The 14846-nt window shown below is 42.7% G+C and overlaps 1 protein-coding gene across 2 annotated transcripts in view; it reads left to right on the forward strand.

The window, feature by feature from the left end:
• The window catches only part of LOC127054941 (complement factor H-like), a 104439-nt gene that overhangs the window by 21100 nt on the left and 68493 nt on the right, over positions 1-14846 (forward strand). For both annotated transcript variants that reach the window (XM_050961363.1, XM_050961364.1), the window contains 2 exons: positions 3111-3311; positions 13865-14032. In XM_050961363.1, coding sequence (XP_050817320.1) covers positions 3111-3311; positions 13865-14032 — 369 coding nt within the window. The remainder of the gene's footprint in view (positions 1-3110; positions 3312-13864; positions 14033-14846) is intronic.

A 14846-nucleotide genomic window follows, 5' to 3' on the forward strand; every position in this document is an offset into this window, starting at 1 on the left:
TTTTGGTGACTTTTGAAAGGGTGGCGCACATTGCTGGCTGTGCGCCAGATTAGTGGACCACCCTCCTGGACCCATACTTGACGGGAACGGCCCAAACTGCATACCAGAGTTTGTCCACGGAGGATGCCAGGGACTATACCCGGGGGAAGGGAGCGATTTTGGACTCCTTAGACGTCAGCCCGGAAACCTTCTGGCAGCGGTTCCGGAATCTGACTTACAACGTGGGTGCCCGCCCCCGGTTGATTGGCTCAGGAGCTGAGAGACCTGTGTAAGCGGTGGCTATGTCCCGACTGGCTGAACCTCGATGAGCTCACTGAGCAAATCATCTTGGAGCAGTTCCTCCACGTCCTCCTGTCGCGGGGAAGGGCTTGGGTCCTTCGTCACCGGCCCCCAATGGTAGCGGCCGCCATCACCCTCATGGAGGGCTTCCTGGCGGCAGAAACCCCGGTCAGACCGCTTACGTGGGGCCACCATCCGGGGCTCGAGCACTCCAACCCCAAAAGATGGGTGAGCACCCAGGTCAAACCACGGAACCCCTGCAGAGTCAGGAGCCCTGATATAGACGTCCCGAGGGTCCCCCCTTGGCAAACTCCTACGGCCTCCGAGACCGAGACTGGCCGTGCCCCACGGAGTACCCTTACGAGCCAGAGGGGAGGCTCAGCCCGCCTGGGCGACCTGAAATTGGGCCCTGTTTCTCCTGTGGGAAGCATGGGACTACCCTGAGATGGACTGCAGCTTTGGGCACGTTTGCGCCGGAGAAAACCGTGCCCGACCGCCACAGGCTGCCAAGGTCACTGTGCGCGTTGTTGTTGGGGGCTGCTAGACGTTGGCTCTGGCTGTGGTCAGATTCTAGTCCACCAAAGCCTAGGCTTCCCAGAAGACCCTCGACTGGGAACCATTCAGTTTCAGTGTATCCATGGTGATGTTCGAATCAGCCCCGCTTCAAGGGCCTGAGCCCTCTAACCGAGTGTGCATTGTTCCCCACGACCGCAGAGCCATCGGCCCGCAAACTAGAGCGAGGCAGTGGGATACCCCACAGCCCTGCTGAGGGATGAACCGTGGCCAAGCCGCACTACACCCCAGTTCTTGTATTATGAGAAGGAGTAAATAACACTTATTTACTTTCCTTATTTACTTTGATGGACTTGAATAAAGCACCTGTGAAAATAAGATGATATGGTATAAGTTAATGGAACTGTAAATAACTATACAACTAATGTATACGCCATGATTTATTTGACAAAATGTGCTAGACTCAACCCTTCTACAGACAAGATTTGTAGTTGTGTGTTTTATCTATCCAAATGATAGCATGCCAAGCACAATACCATTACTGTATGAATGATATAAGAGAAAGAAACTATTGTCATCATTGAATTCTGAGTCACTTACATATACCACAGCCCTAAATTTGTACCATGCATTTGTTTCGTCATTTATTCTGAACTGTCATAGTCTCTTCCTGAAGAAGAGCTTTGTGTAAGCTCAAAAGTTTTTCTCTCTCACAAATAGAAACTGGTCCAATAAAAGATATTACCACACTCACTTTGCCTCCCTAATATCCTCGGACTGACATGGCTACACCAACAATGCATACAACAGATTCTTCCAGGCAGTACTTTTCCCTGTGCAAAAACAAGAAGTTCTTTCTCAAATGTTTACTCAATCTTTCCTAAGGTAAAATCCCAGTGGCTGTGTCAAGGTTCTTCCCCCACTTTGAGCTTTAGGGTACAAAAAGTGGGGACCTGCATGAACACTTTTAAGCTTAATTACTAGCTTAAATCTGGTACGCTGCCACCAGCCAGAAGTCTGTGTCTGGCACACTTTCTGTTCCCCCAAAACCTTCCCTGAGGAACACAAATCCAAAACTCCTTGATCTTAAAACAAGGAGGACTTAACCATCCCTCCTCCTTTTCCCCCCAGACTTTCCTCTCCCTGGGTTGCCTTGAGAGGCTTCACACCGATCCAAACTCCTTGGATCTTAAAACAAGGAGGAATTAACCATCCCCCCTCCTTTCCCTCCACCAGTCCCTGGTGAGTTCATACTCAACCTCTTGGATTTTAAAACAAGGAAAAATCAATCAGGTTCTTAAAAGGAAAGCTTTTAATTAAAGAAAGAAAAGGTAAAAATTTTCTCTGTAAAATCAGGATAGAAAATGCTTTATAGGGTACTCAGATGCATATAGACTAGAGGGACTCCCCCCCCAGCTTTAGATTCAAAGTTACAGCAAACAGAGGTAAAAATCCTTCCAGCAAAAAGATACATTTACCAGTTGAGAAAACAAACAGAAGACTAATCCGCCTTGCCTGGCTACTACTTACAATTTTGAAACATGAAAGACTGATTCAGAAAGATTTGGAGAAACTGGAATGATGTTCCGTCCCTCTCAGTCCCGAGAGTGAACAATGAACAAAACAAAAAGCACAAACAAAGACTTCCCTCCACCAAGATTTGAAAGTATCTTGTCTCCCTATTGGTCCTCTGGTCAGGTGTCAGCCAGGTTCAATGAGCTTCTTAACCCTTTACAGGTAAAAGAGACATTAACCCTTAACTATGTGTTTATGACAGGCTGAAATGAGAGTTTTGTTGATTAGGAAGTGAGTAAAAACTTATCGAGGACTTCAGAATTTGGCTTTGATAATTAGAAACAAATGAAAGCTGTCTAAAACAGGAAGAGGTGTAAGTGGATTTGGAGCTCAGCAATGGTATTATAAATTTAATTCTCTGATAATGTGACTCCAGATATCTTGGAAAACATGGAGTTAATTCCCCCTAGATCTGCACACAAAGGGAACCTTTAGTATGTGGATCATATCCTGTCTTGTGTGGAGGAAATTCCATCACCTCCATGACACTATCTTGCCAACTGATGGATGGCCCTGTATCATGAGGAGATCCCACACAACGTGTGGGTTCTGGGGGCTGGAAACTCTGGCTACCAGGTGAAAGCTCTATCTCGTGCTCCAGTGGAACAATTCGGGTAAACTGTGATTGTAACCTTGCAGAGCTCTTCTCTCCTTCCACCTCTTCAAATGAGTGTCCACAGAAGGGATCAATTTTTCTTGCATGTACCTTATATTATTATACATTTTTTAACTTTTTTTTAAAGTGAGACCCTGTGACTACCCACATATAGAAAATGGAGCACTAACTGAATATTATGAATATTACAAAGAGCGAGCCTTTCCAGCACAGTTAGGTGTGGGAATTTACTACAGATGTCTTGATGGTTACGTATCTGAAAGAGAGGAGAGGTGGCCTCTGATCAGATGTACTAAAGTGGGCTGGTCTCCTGCACCAAAATGCATTAGTAAGTAAACATATGTTTGTATTATTTTCTGAAATTCTATTCTACTATTACTAATAATTATATACAGCAATGGACAGAACCAGAATTGTGACAGAAGGTGGGTGTTACTACAATTCTGCTCCATTCCGGCTCCTTGACTCCCCCAGCAAACACTGTCACCCAAGGACATGGGTGTCTCTTTAAAAGGATTCAAAAGCCTAAGAAGGAGGCAGTACTTGGAACAGGCCTTCAAGAAACCAGTTGTAGGATTTTTTTTTCCTTTCTCCTTATTGTTGATATTTTAACCTGCATTTCTGTTTCTTTCACAAGGGAACAGGACAGGCATTGGTATCCCTTTGAGAGTGAGAGTGTTTGTGGAAGGTACTGGGATCTTTAGGATTTAGAAAGGGTGAGCAAAGATCAATAATATGTGTCGACAGAGACCAATGAGGAGGAGTATTTTATGTTGTGAAATTTTCTACACAAAGAGAGGCTTAGGTGGTTCTTTTGTCTTTGAGATGTTCAGTTGTAAGAAAATTGCCTGTGAGAGTAACAGAACTATAGGAATTCTTTTCTCTTTTGTGCCATTGCCCATGTGTACACATGCGTACACGCACACTCTCTCCTCCTGTAGTGCAGGAATATATTGTTTCTTAGAAGACTTTTGCAGCTTGCCCTGGACATTACTATTTTAGGCTGTGTATCTTATCCCTTTTTCAGGGCTGCTCTTTGGTGGCAAAGAGGGTGGAGTGCCACTGCCAGATGCTCTGAATATGGAGACCTGCAGCTGGTGATCCTGACATGTGCTAAGTCTGCTTTGCAACACTCTAGCCATACAAAGCAGATTTAAAGTTGATCTAAGTAGCCAGCTGAAGACTCCTCTATATCATTCCACTTTGCAGTCTCAGGCCATCCATCAAATAACTTACTCTAGTAACTGTCTATAAAATCTTCCCTCTTATTTGTACAAAGACTAGCCAAATTCTGGTCATTTTCAAAATCATACAAAACTACAAATGAAAGAAACTTTAACAAGTCAATTGTTACAATGAGATGTAGGCTTTTTTGAGTACATTGATGGTACATCAATTATCATACAAATAATAATCTCTATACCCCTAACTAAACAAATATTTGATACATAGCTAGTGTATAAACATAGCCTAATTCTCAGTCTTACACAAGATTGTAAAATTATGATTTTCAAATAAAAACATCAACTATTAATATCATAATGAACAATTGAGCGTAGTATTTCATATACACAAATACTACAGAAATCATTTTACTTTTCCTGGAAATTTAATAATAATAATAATAATAATATAATATAATATTTGGCTGTGTTCCAATAGTGAGTAGAGGCATAACCAAGATTGGATCCTCATCACTTTTTACTCACACAGCAAGAAACAGTTCCTCACTCAAAGAGCTTGCAATCTAAATAAACAAAACAGGCAAAAGGTGGAAGAGAGACACAGAAATGTGTAATGATTTGCCAACATTCACACAAGTTAGTCTCAGAGCCAGGAATAAAACTCAACTCTCCTATTGGCCAGATCAATGAGTGGAGGCTCCCTTTTCATCAACAGAGTATTAATAAAAGCAAATAAGTACCCTGCTTATAACAATCAACAAATCATGTATATTACTGAATAATAATTAAAAGAAAATCAAGGACAATGAACAGAATAAACTTCCCAGATACACATAAAAATATGGAACATTAAGAGCCAAATGAAATGCTGCATATTTAAACTGGCATCTTGCAAATTTTAATTGCTGCAAATTCAATTATTTTACCTTGAAATGACAGTGTTTGAAATAAATCCCATTCAGTTGACATGATAGCCAGATCATTAAACTTTGTCTCAGCTTGCCTTAAAAAAAGTTGTCTTAAGTATGATAGAAACAATGATCACTCTGCTTCACAGTTGACAATGGGTACAGTCAAATGCAATCTCCACTCAATGTAAATATTCAGGAAAACATTGCTCAGATATTTATCATACAAAAAATCTGGTGATTCCAGTAACACTTCTATCCTGCATGTCACAGCATCTTATAAATTCTGAAAATTAATACATTTTGGCAGAAAGCTGAGGTTCTAGATCATTCAAGTAAGCATTGAGCAATGTGTGAGTGCATGTTTTCATCTCCCCTTCACTTCACTTTATTTGATCAAGAAATGTAAGAAAACTGAACGTTGTGGATAATTAGTATACCATTAACTTTTTAATTCTGAACTTCGTTTATGGAGGATAAGATAAAAACAGTCAACCTGAAATGTCCCTTTCCCTCAAAGCAGTGTCACTTCTCCCATCAGGAAATTTTTTCCTTTACACTATGTTTGTGCACTTCATTGTTGGATTCATCAGCATAACTTCCCAATTGTTCTAATTGGTAGCTCCTTAATTGACTCCAGGTGTCCTAATTAGCCTTCCTGCCTTAATTGCTTCCAGCAACTTCCTGATTGTTCTGGAAGAGCCCATTATCTATCTTAGGGAAAAGAGACTTGCTTAATCTGGGGCTAATATTTCTACCTTCTATCACTATTGTTTAGCCCTGTGACCTCATTCCCATTCCTGTTATCTCATTTAGTTCTTCCCCACAGTTATTTGGTATTCCGCCCTGTGAATCCTCCCCTTAGGCTGCTGGGAGGCCCTTTAGCAGTGAGCTCTGTCCACCCACTTACTGGATACCAACAGGATCACTCTCCTGTAGCCATTTGGCCTGACCCTGTCACACAGGTTTTTAAGACAAGGAGAGATTCTTGTTTCCTTTTAATAAGATTGTTTCATAGAAGCTTCCATGCCTGAGCAACACCACAAAAAAGATGTTTTCTGAACAAAACTGAAACATTTATGTCTTCCATGCAACAATCAATACTGCAAGTCCTAGCTAAGTTCAGAGAAGAGCTGTGCATGTCATTTGGATCCAATAAACTGTTCATAATCTGGAAGAGTGACTTGCCCATCTGGCTTTCAGTTGGTATAAACACAATTAAGTCCTCTTTTATGGCACCATGTAAGCAGTAGCAGAAAATAACAGATAACTGATTTTCATTGGTGGTATCAGGAGCTGAATCTACTATCAAAGAGTAGTATTTTTCCTGTTTGACTTCAGTTACAATGAATTCCAAAACCTTATGAGCTCAATGAACTCAGCTTTTTTTTACGAGTAGGATAGGTGATCTTTCTCTTTGTTTCCATAGTGTTTAATATGCTCTCTTACAAACTGGTCAAATTAGATGATGGCTTCAAGAATATCTAGATAATTTTGGTTCTGAGGAAAGTCAGTAACTTCCTCCCTTGCTCTAAATGCTAACTCGCATTCATCAAGAATCTTAACTGTCACAATATGCCTTGAAATGTCTTCCCAGTAAGCAGTTTGTGTTAGACGCAGCTGTAACATCTCCCTGTCAATGGGATTCTTGCTTTATGAACTTGCTAATCATGCAACTATGGTGTTACAATGTTCCACATTGTTTTCATGAGAAAAAGTCTTTTCCTCTCCTTTTTTTCCAGTTGGAAAAGCCTGCGATTATGAAAGTGCTAAGATTATTAGGCAATGAAAAGAGTTTTCACATAAAACAGAATACTGCTCCTGTGGGTTTAGAATGCTTTGACCAATGGTTCTGACAATGCTCTCCATTTGATAGTTTTCATTCAAAAAGAAGAGGTGAAAGATACCATTTCTGATACTCAGAAACTATAAGTTTGTCATTTCAGAGTTACAGCTGTGTTAGTCTGTATATGCTGTGGCAGAGCTCTGACCTTGCCCCCATGGGTCCTGCTCTTCTAGGCATTTTATGCTAGCCTCAGTGGCTCACTGTGACCTTCCACATAGCCCTTCTCCGTCTAGGACCAGGGTTACAGTCTACTGAGCCCTTATCATAGGCCAGCAAAGAGGTTGGTGAGAGAACTCTCACAGTCTCTGTTGTCCCTGGGGGGGCTTATTTCAGAACAGTTTAGCCTCCTATCCTGACAGGGACCTGACTTCCCCTCCCAGGAGATGTTCCTGTAGTGGTGAGTTGGGGGGAACCCAGGCCCACCCTCTGCTCCGGGTTTCGGCCCAGGTACTCTAATGGTAGCAGCTGTTGGCAGCCAACCTTTCACTGCCAGAATTGCTACATTTCCCTGGGCCACTTCCCCACAGCTCTCCTGCTTCTCCCTTCTTCACCCTTACCTTAGGGCTCCCTTAACGATGGTTTGAGGGTCTCTTCATTAACCAACCCTTCAGCCGCACTTCCTCTCCTCTGGCTCCCTGGCTCTCCTCTGCCTGACTGGAGTGATCCCTTTTTTATAGTATCAGCAGGGCCTTAATTAGAGTCAGGTGGTCACATTAGCTTAATGGCCTCACCTGACTGTTTGCAGGTTAATTAGAGTCAGGTGTTCTCATTAGCCTGGAGCAGCCCCTGCTCTGGTCAATCAGGGAACAGAAAACTATTAATCCAGTGGCCAGTATATTTGCCTTCTGCTGTACCCAACTGGCCTGGGTCTATCATACCGCAAAAAGAACAGGAGTACTTGTGGCACCTTAGAGACTAACAAATTTATTTGCGCATAAGCTTTCGTGGGCTACACCCCACTTCTTTGGATGCATAGAATGGAACATATAGTGAAGAGATATATGTACACATACAGAGAGCATGAAAAGGTGGGAGTTGTCTTACCAACTCTGAGAGGCTAATTAAGAGAAAAAAACTTTTGAAGTGATAATCAAGATAGCCCAGTACAGACAGTTTGATAAGAAGAGTGAGAATACTTACATGGGGAGATAGATTCAATGTTTGGCACTTTCTCTGGAGTCTGTTTTTGAAGCTTTTCTGTTGCAAAATTGACATTCTCAGATCTGTTACTGAGTGACCGGACAGGTTAAAGTGTTCTCCTTCTGGTTTTTGAATGTTATGATTCCTGATGTCAGACTTGTGTCCATTTATTCTTTTGCGTAGAGACTGTCTGGTTTGGCCAATGTACATGGCAGAGGGGCATTGCTGGCACATGATGGCATATATCACATTGGTAGATTTGCAGGTGAATGAGCCCCTGATGGCATGGCTGATGTGATTAGGTCCTATGATGATTTCACTTGAATAGATATGTGGACAGAGTTGGCATCGGACTTTGTTGCAAGGATGGGTTCCTGGGTCAGTGTTTTTGTTCAGTGGTGTGTGGTTGTTGGTGAGTATTTGCTTCATGTTGGAGGGTTGTCTGTAAGCGAGAACAGGTCTGTCTCCCAAGATCTGTGAGAGGCTACGTCTACACTACAGCATAAAATCGAAATTACTAAAACCGGTTTTATAAAACCGATATTATAAAATCGATTTTATGCGTCCACAGTAGGGCACATTAATTTGGTGGTGTGCGTCCATGGTCCTAGGCTACCATCAATTTCCGGAGCAGTGCACTCTGGGTAGCTACATTAAAGGAATGAGACCAATAACTTCGATTTCCGTCCACACTAACCCTAAATTGATATAGTAATATCGATTTTAGGGTTACTCCTCTCGTTGGGGAGGAGTACAGAAATCGATTTTAAGAGCCCTTAAAATTGATTTAAAGTGTCTTGTAGTGTGGACGGGTACAGAGTTAAATCGATTTAACGCTGTTTAAATTGATTTAACTGTGTAGTGTGGACCAGGCCAGAGTGAGGGATCATCTTTCAGGATAGGTTGTAGATCTTTGATGCGCTGGAGAGGTGTTAGTTGGGGGCTGAAGGTGACAGCTGGTAGTGTTCTGTTATTTTTCTTTATTGGGCCTATCTTGTAGGAGGTGACTTCTGGGTACTCGTCTGGCTCTGTCAATCTGTTTCTTCACTTCAGCAGGTGGGTATTGTAGTTTTAAGAGTGCTTGGTAGAGATCTTGTAAGTGCTTGTCTCTGTCTGAGGGAACGGAGCAAATACAGTTGTATCTTAGAGCTTGGCTGTAGACAATGGATCATGTGGTGTGTCCTGGATGAAAGCTGGAAGCAAGTAGGTAAGTGTAGCGGTTAGTAGGTTTCCGGTATAGGGTGGTGTTTATGTGACCATCGCTTATTAGTACTGTAGTGTCCAGGAAATGGACAACTTGTGTGGATTGATCTAGGCTGAGGCTGATGGTGGGATGGAAATTATTGAAATCATGGTGGAATTCCTCCAGGGCTTCTTTTCCATGGGTCCAGATGATGAAGATGTCATCAATGTAGCGCAAGTAGAGTAGGGGCATGAGGAGACGAAAGCTAAGGAAGCGTTGTTCTAAGTCAGCTATTAAAATGTTGGCATATTGTGGGGCCATGCGGGTACCCATAGCAGTGCCACTGACTTGAAGATATATATTGTCCCCAAATGTGAAATAGTTGTGGGTGAGGACAAAGTCACAAAGTTCAGCCACCAGGTTAGCTGTGACATTATCGGGGATATTATTCCTGATAGCTTGTAGTCCATCTTTGTGTGGAATATTGGTGTAGAGGGCTTCTACATCCATAGTGGCCAGGATGGTGCTTTCTGGAAGATCATCGATGGATTGTAGTTTCCTCAGGAAGTCAGTGGTGTCTTGAAGATAGCTGGGAGTACTGGTAGCGTAGGGCCTCAGGAGAGTCCACATAGCCAGACAATCCTGGTGTTAGAGTGCCAATGCCTGAGATGATGGGGCACCCAGGATTTCCAGGTTTATGGACCTTGGGTGGCAAATAGAATACCCCTGGTTGGAGTTCTAGGCATGTGTCTGTACAGATTTGTTCCTGTGCTTTGTGAGGGAGTTTTTTTAGCAGATGGTGTAGTTTCTTTAGGTAGTCCTCAGTGGGATCAGAGGATAATGGCCTATAGAATGTGGTGTTAGAGAGTTGTCTAGCAGCCTGTTGGTCATATTCCAATTTATTTATGATGATGACAGCACCTCCTTTGTCAGCCTTTTTTATTATGATGTCAGAGTTGTTCCTGAGGCTGTAGATGGCTTTGGGTTCAGAATGGCTGAGGTTATGGGGCAAGTGATGTTGCTTTTCCACAATTTCAACCTTTGCACATTGATAGAAGCAATCTATGTAGAAGTCCAATCTGTTTCAACCTTCCAGAGGAGTCCACGCAGAATCCTTTTTTTTTTTTTTTTGTAGTGCTGGTAGGGAGGATTCTGTGGGTTAGTATGCTGTTCAGAGGTATGTTGGAAATATTCTTTGAGTCGGGGATGTCGAAAGTAGGATTCTAGGTCACCGCAGAACTGTATCGTGTTTGTGGGTCTGGAGGGACAAAAGGAGAGGCCCCGAGATAGGACAGACTCTTCTGCTGGGCTAAGAGTATAGCTGGAAAGATTAACAATATTGTTGGGTGGGTTAAGGGAACTACTGTTGTGGCTCCTTGTGGCAAGTTTAGATAGCTTAGTGTCCTTTTTCCTTTGTGAAGAGGCAAAGTTTGTGTTGTAAATGGCTTGTCTAGTTTTTGTAAAGTCTCTATCCATGAGGAAGTTTGTATGGAAGGTTGGTTTTTAATGAGAGTATCCAGTTTTGAGAGCTCATTCTTAATCTTTCCCTGTTTGTTATTGCAATTCTGAAAATAGAGCAGATCTTTCTCAATACATGTAGTACAAAACTCTTTCATTATCAAACAAGGCCATTTAGCCAGATTTTGTTCAACACTAACAGCAACATCACCCTCTTTATCGCTATTATTCATTCTATCTTCTGTATGGACAAGTGTTAGAAAAAGTGGGTCATCTTTTCATCATTAGTTTTCTCTTTAATTTCAGGAATGCTTGCCTTTTCTTCTGAAATCTCTTGAGGGAACAAGTTCATACTCATATCTTTGCTTTGATTATCATTTTCTCAGAAAGATGATCCACCATCATGAAAGATGATTCTGAAGCAGTACTAACAGAGAAATAGTTAGCAAGTTTGGGTAACTTCCTTACAACATTCTCTTTCTAACTTAGCTCTCCTTTTTGCTGCTCTATTTTGAAATTGTCAGCTGGACATCTTGTATAAGCAAGGTTAAAACAATACTGCAGTTCTGTCATTATCTCCCAATGGCAACGGCAATTAATACCGCCAATTCACACTCTCATTACCAACAATTCAAAGTTTAAAAACATTAATTAAACTTTAACTGTGAAAGCATAAGGAATTGAGACAAAATCAGTATTAGCAGGATGCATACATTAGTTTATTTTGTTCTTTTCTTTTTAGTATTAGCACAAGTTATGATCAAAATCTCCTTTTTATAATGCATATTTTAAGAATTGGCAGCCCCACAGGAAAGCAGAGGATTGGGGCTGCATCTCCCTTACTCCCCACTCTCCGGTCCAGCTTCTGTGCCCAAACTACTAGGCCAGGATTTCTCAACCAGAGGGTCATGACCCTCCCAGAAGGGTTGGGAAAGGCCATTAGGGGTGTTGGGAAGTGTTGAATATGCTATTATAATCTGAAACAAAAGAAATCTTATTCCCCCACTCCCTGCACACCCTTACTCTACCAGGTCGAATATTTTCTATCAACTTTTTGAAACACACACATGAATGATGTATATAGTCTGGGTAGTTCTGACAGGAGGAGTAACCAACTGGGGTAATGAGAGATTGGGGAGCAGAGCTGGAGAGGCAGAGAATCCTAAGAGTCCACAAAGTCTTTAGCTAATGCCCAGGCTTTCTCAGATTTGTGCATAAAACATTTTACAAAGCCAGATTCTTTCTATTTAAGTGGAAATTTTTGAATACCAGTTGAAGAAAACTATAATCTGAGTCTTATCCATCTATTATGCAGACTTTTTCATGAAGCACCTGTAAATGTCTTCTTGTCTGACCAGCTGTTTTCATGGCCCCTCAAAAGGTCCGTCTACACCAGGGATCGGCAACCTTTGGCCCACGGCCCACCAGGGTAAGCACCCAGGTGGCCCAGGCTGGTTTGTTTACCTGTCACGTCCACAGGTTTGGCCATTCGGGGCTCCCACTGGGGGCTGCAGGAACTGGCATGGGCTGAGACATGTGCTGGGTGCCTCTTCCAACAGCCCCCATTAGCCTGGAGTAGCGAACTGTGGCCAGTGGGAGCCCCAGTTAGCCAGTCCCTGGTCTACAGAGTCCATAGCAAAGAACCTTCAGGTTTCTAGCGAGAGATTTGGGCTTGCAGAGGTTGCACTGCCACAGTAAAAATATCTGTATACGATTACAGCTGAGTCTTTCCTGGCATTCACAACTCATGGAAGTGGGTGGAAAAAAATGTTAAAAAATATTCAGGGAATCAGAATTTTGGTACCAAACCTTGTTCTTTGCTCCTAGGCTATCAGAGGCTTAGTGAACTGTGAAGGCAGCATCTTTAATCCTTGGCAGGAGGGAGCAAACTGTGTTGCTCTGTAGCAAAACTCCGGGCTTAGTCTGAGCTATTGGTAATGGGATCCACAGTAATTTACCTTAAGACCTTGGGGGAAAATCCTGCTTCCACTTAGATCAGTGACAAAATGCCATTGAGTTCAGCAGGTTCAGGGTTTCATCCATAAGTGATAACTAATGAGTGGGAAATGGTAGATATCTCGGAGAGTTCCGAGGAAAGGAAAAAATGCCACTGGCCAAGAGCACCATGTTATGCTGCTAGATAATAATGAGAAGGGAAATAAATGAGTCTTCAGGAATTAATCTTTAATTGAAGAATATGTCATCTGATGAATCCTCCAGGACTACGTCCTACCAAAATTGGCAACCCTAACAAGAGCCCAAACCTGTCTGAATAATATATTTCAGTCTGCTGCATGAAACAAACATGGTGAATTTAGTTTGGAAGGCTTAACTCAGTTACCTTTACACTTCATCACACTAGACCAGTGACTGAGCATGGGGAGAAGGAAAGTAAGAGATGCTTCCTTTGGCTGTTGGCCCTCTCCTGTCACCTTGTTTATCCTGGGCTGATGGTGTGATTGCCATTACAATGGCATGATTTAAACAGTCCTATTACACATGACCTTGGTTTTTATTTTGGATTAATGGAACTTTTCAGCTAGTGCCTGAGCCTGAACATAAACCCAATCAACAGCAATGGTATCTATGTCCCTCCATGTTGGTGTTTCAGTACTTATATCATTTGGATTCTGTAAAGATGCTTTTTGTTTTAATAATCAGATTCAATGAGCATCATAGTGATATCTATACATAAAATAACTTGAGGGAATAATATGATTGATAACATCTTCTGGAGGCTAATGCTGTAAATGAATCTGTGCAGACACCACTACTTAAACATATTGGGCAAGATTTTTTGGCTGGTGTAAATCAGTGTAGTTCCATTGAGGTTGATGGAGCTTGCTGTTTTGCACCAACTGAGAATCTGGCCCATGTGACCCAATTCTTCACTGCCTTGCATCTTGTGTAATTGTTTACACTTGTGTACAGTTGATATAACAAATTTCAGGCCGGTGGAAAAATCAAGCGCTTTGATTCATATTTGAAAATAAAGGTCTTTTCAGTATGAAGTACTACAGTGCTATGCAGCAAGAAGATCTTATTTGAAATATTTTTTTTCAAATAGCTAGTTTTGAAGAGGGTGTTTTGTTTTGTTTTTTCTTTGTTAAATGTCTGACTTCCATTTGCTAACTGAATGTAATCTTTTTTTTTTCCCTTTAGAAAAGTGTTCTCCTGGTTATTTGGAAAATGGTAAATTTCTGTCTAACTATTGGAACACCTACAAAGAAGGTGATGAAATTTCATATGTGTGTTCTCCTCATAATCTGGTAACCAGAGTTACATGCACGAAGAATGGCTGGTCACCTACTCCAACATGTACTTCTACCAGTAAGGAACGTTCATGTTCTATTGAACTGCTTGTTAAAATACTCGTAGACATATTACTATCATCATCTGCCTGAAATGAAAACAAAAATACCAGTCCTAGCAGGTGACTTGTCATGACAATGCACATTTCTGACTTGAGCAACTGTGTGATCATATTGCATTGACCTTCAAAGTTCTTCACCCACCCCTGCTTGTTGTATGTACAGTGACCAAGTGTCCGGTTTTTGACCAGAACACCTGGTTAAAGGGGATCCTGGCAGCTTCGGTCAGCACCACTGACTGGACTGTTAACTGTCCAGTTGGCAGTGCTGCGCAACGGGACTGGCAGGATCCCTGCTAGCTTTGGTGCTGTTCCCGGGAAGCAGGCAGCATGACCCCCTCAGGATCCTATGCATAGGGGCATCAAGGGGGCTCTGCATACTGTCCCAGCCCCAAGCGCTGTTCCCACAGCTCTCACTGGCCGGGAACCATGGCCAAAGGGAGCTGCGGGGGTGGTGCTTACAGACAGGGCAGGGCGCAGAGCTGCCTGACTTCACCTCCGTGTAGGAGCCTGAGGGGGGACATGCTGCTGCTTGAGGTAAGCGTCGCCCGAAGCTTGCACCCCTGAACTCCTCCTGGGCCCCAAACCCCTGCCCCAGTCCTGACCACCCAACTGCCCTCTGAACCCCTTGGTCCCAGCCAAGAGCACACTCCTGCACCCCAAAACCCTCATCCCTGGCACCACCCCAAAGCCTGCACTCCCTCCCACACCCCTTCCTGCACTCCAACCCCCTGAGCCAGCCCAGTGAAAATAAGTGAGTGAAGGTGGAGAGAA

The sequence above is a fragment of the Gopherus flavomarginatus genome, chromosome 7 (assembly GCF_025201925.1).
Source record: "Gopherus flavomarginatus isolate rGopFla2 chromosome 7, rGopFla2.mat.asm, whole genome shotgun sequence".
Taxonomy (NCBI): Eukaryota; Metazoa; Chordata; order Testudines; family Testudinidae; genus Gopherus; species Gopherus flavomarginatus.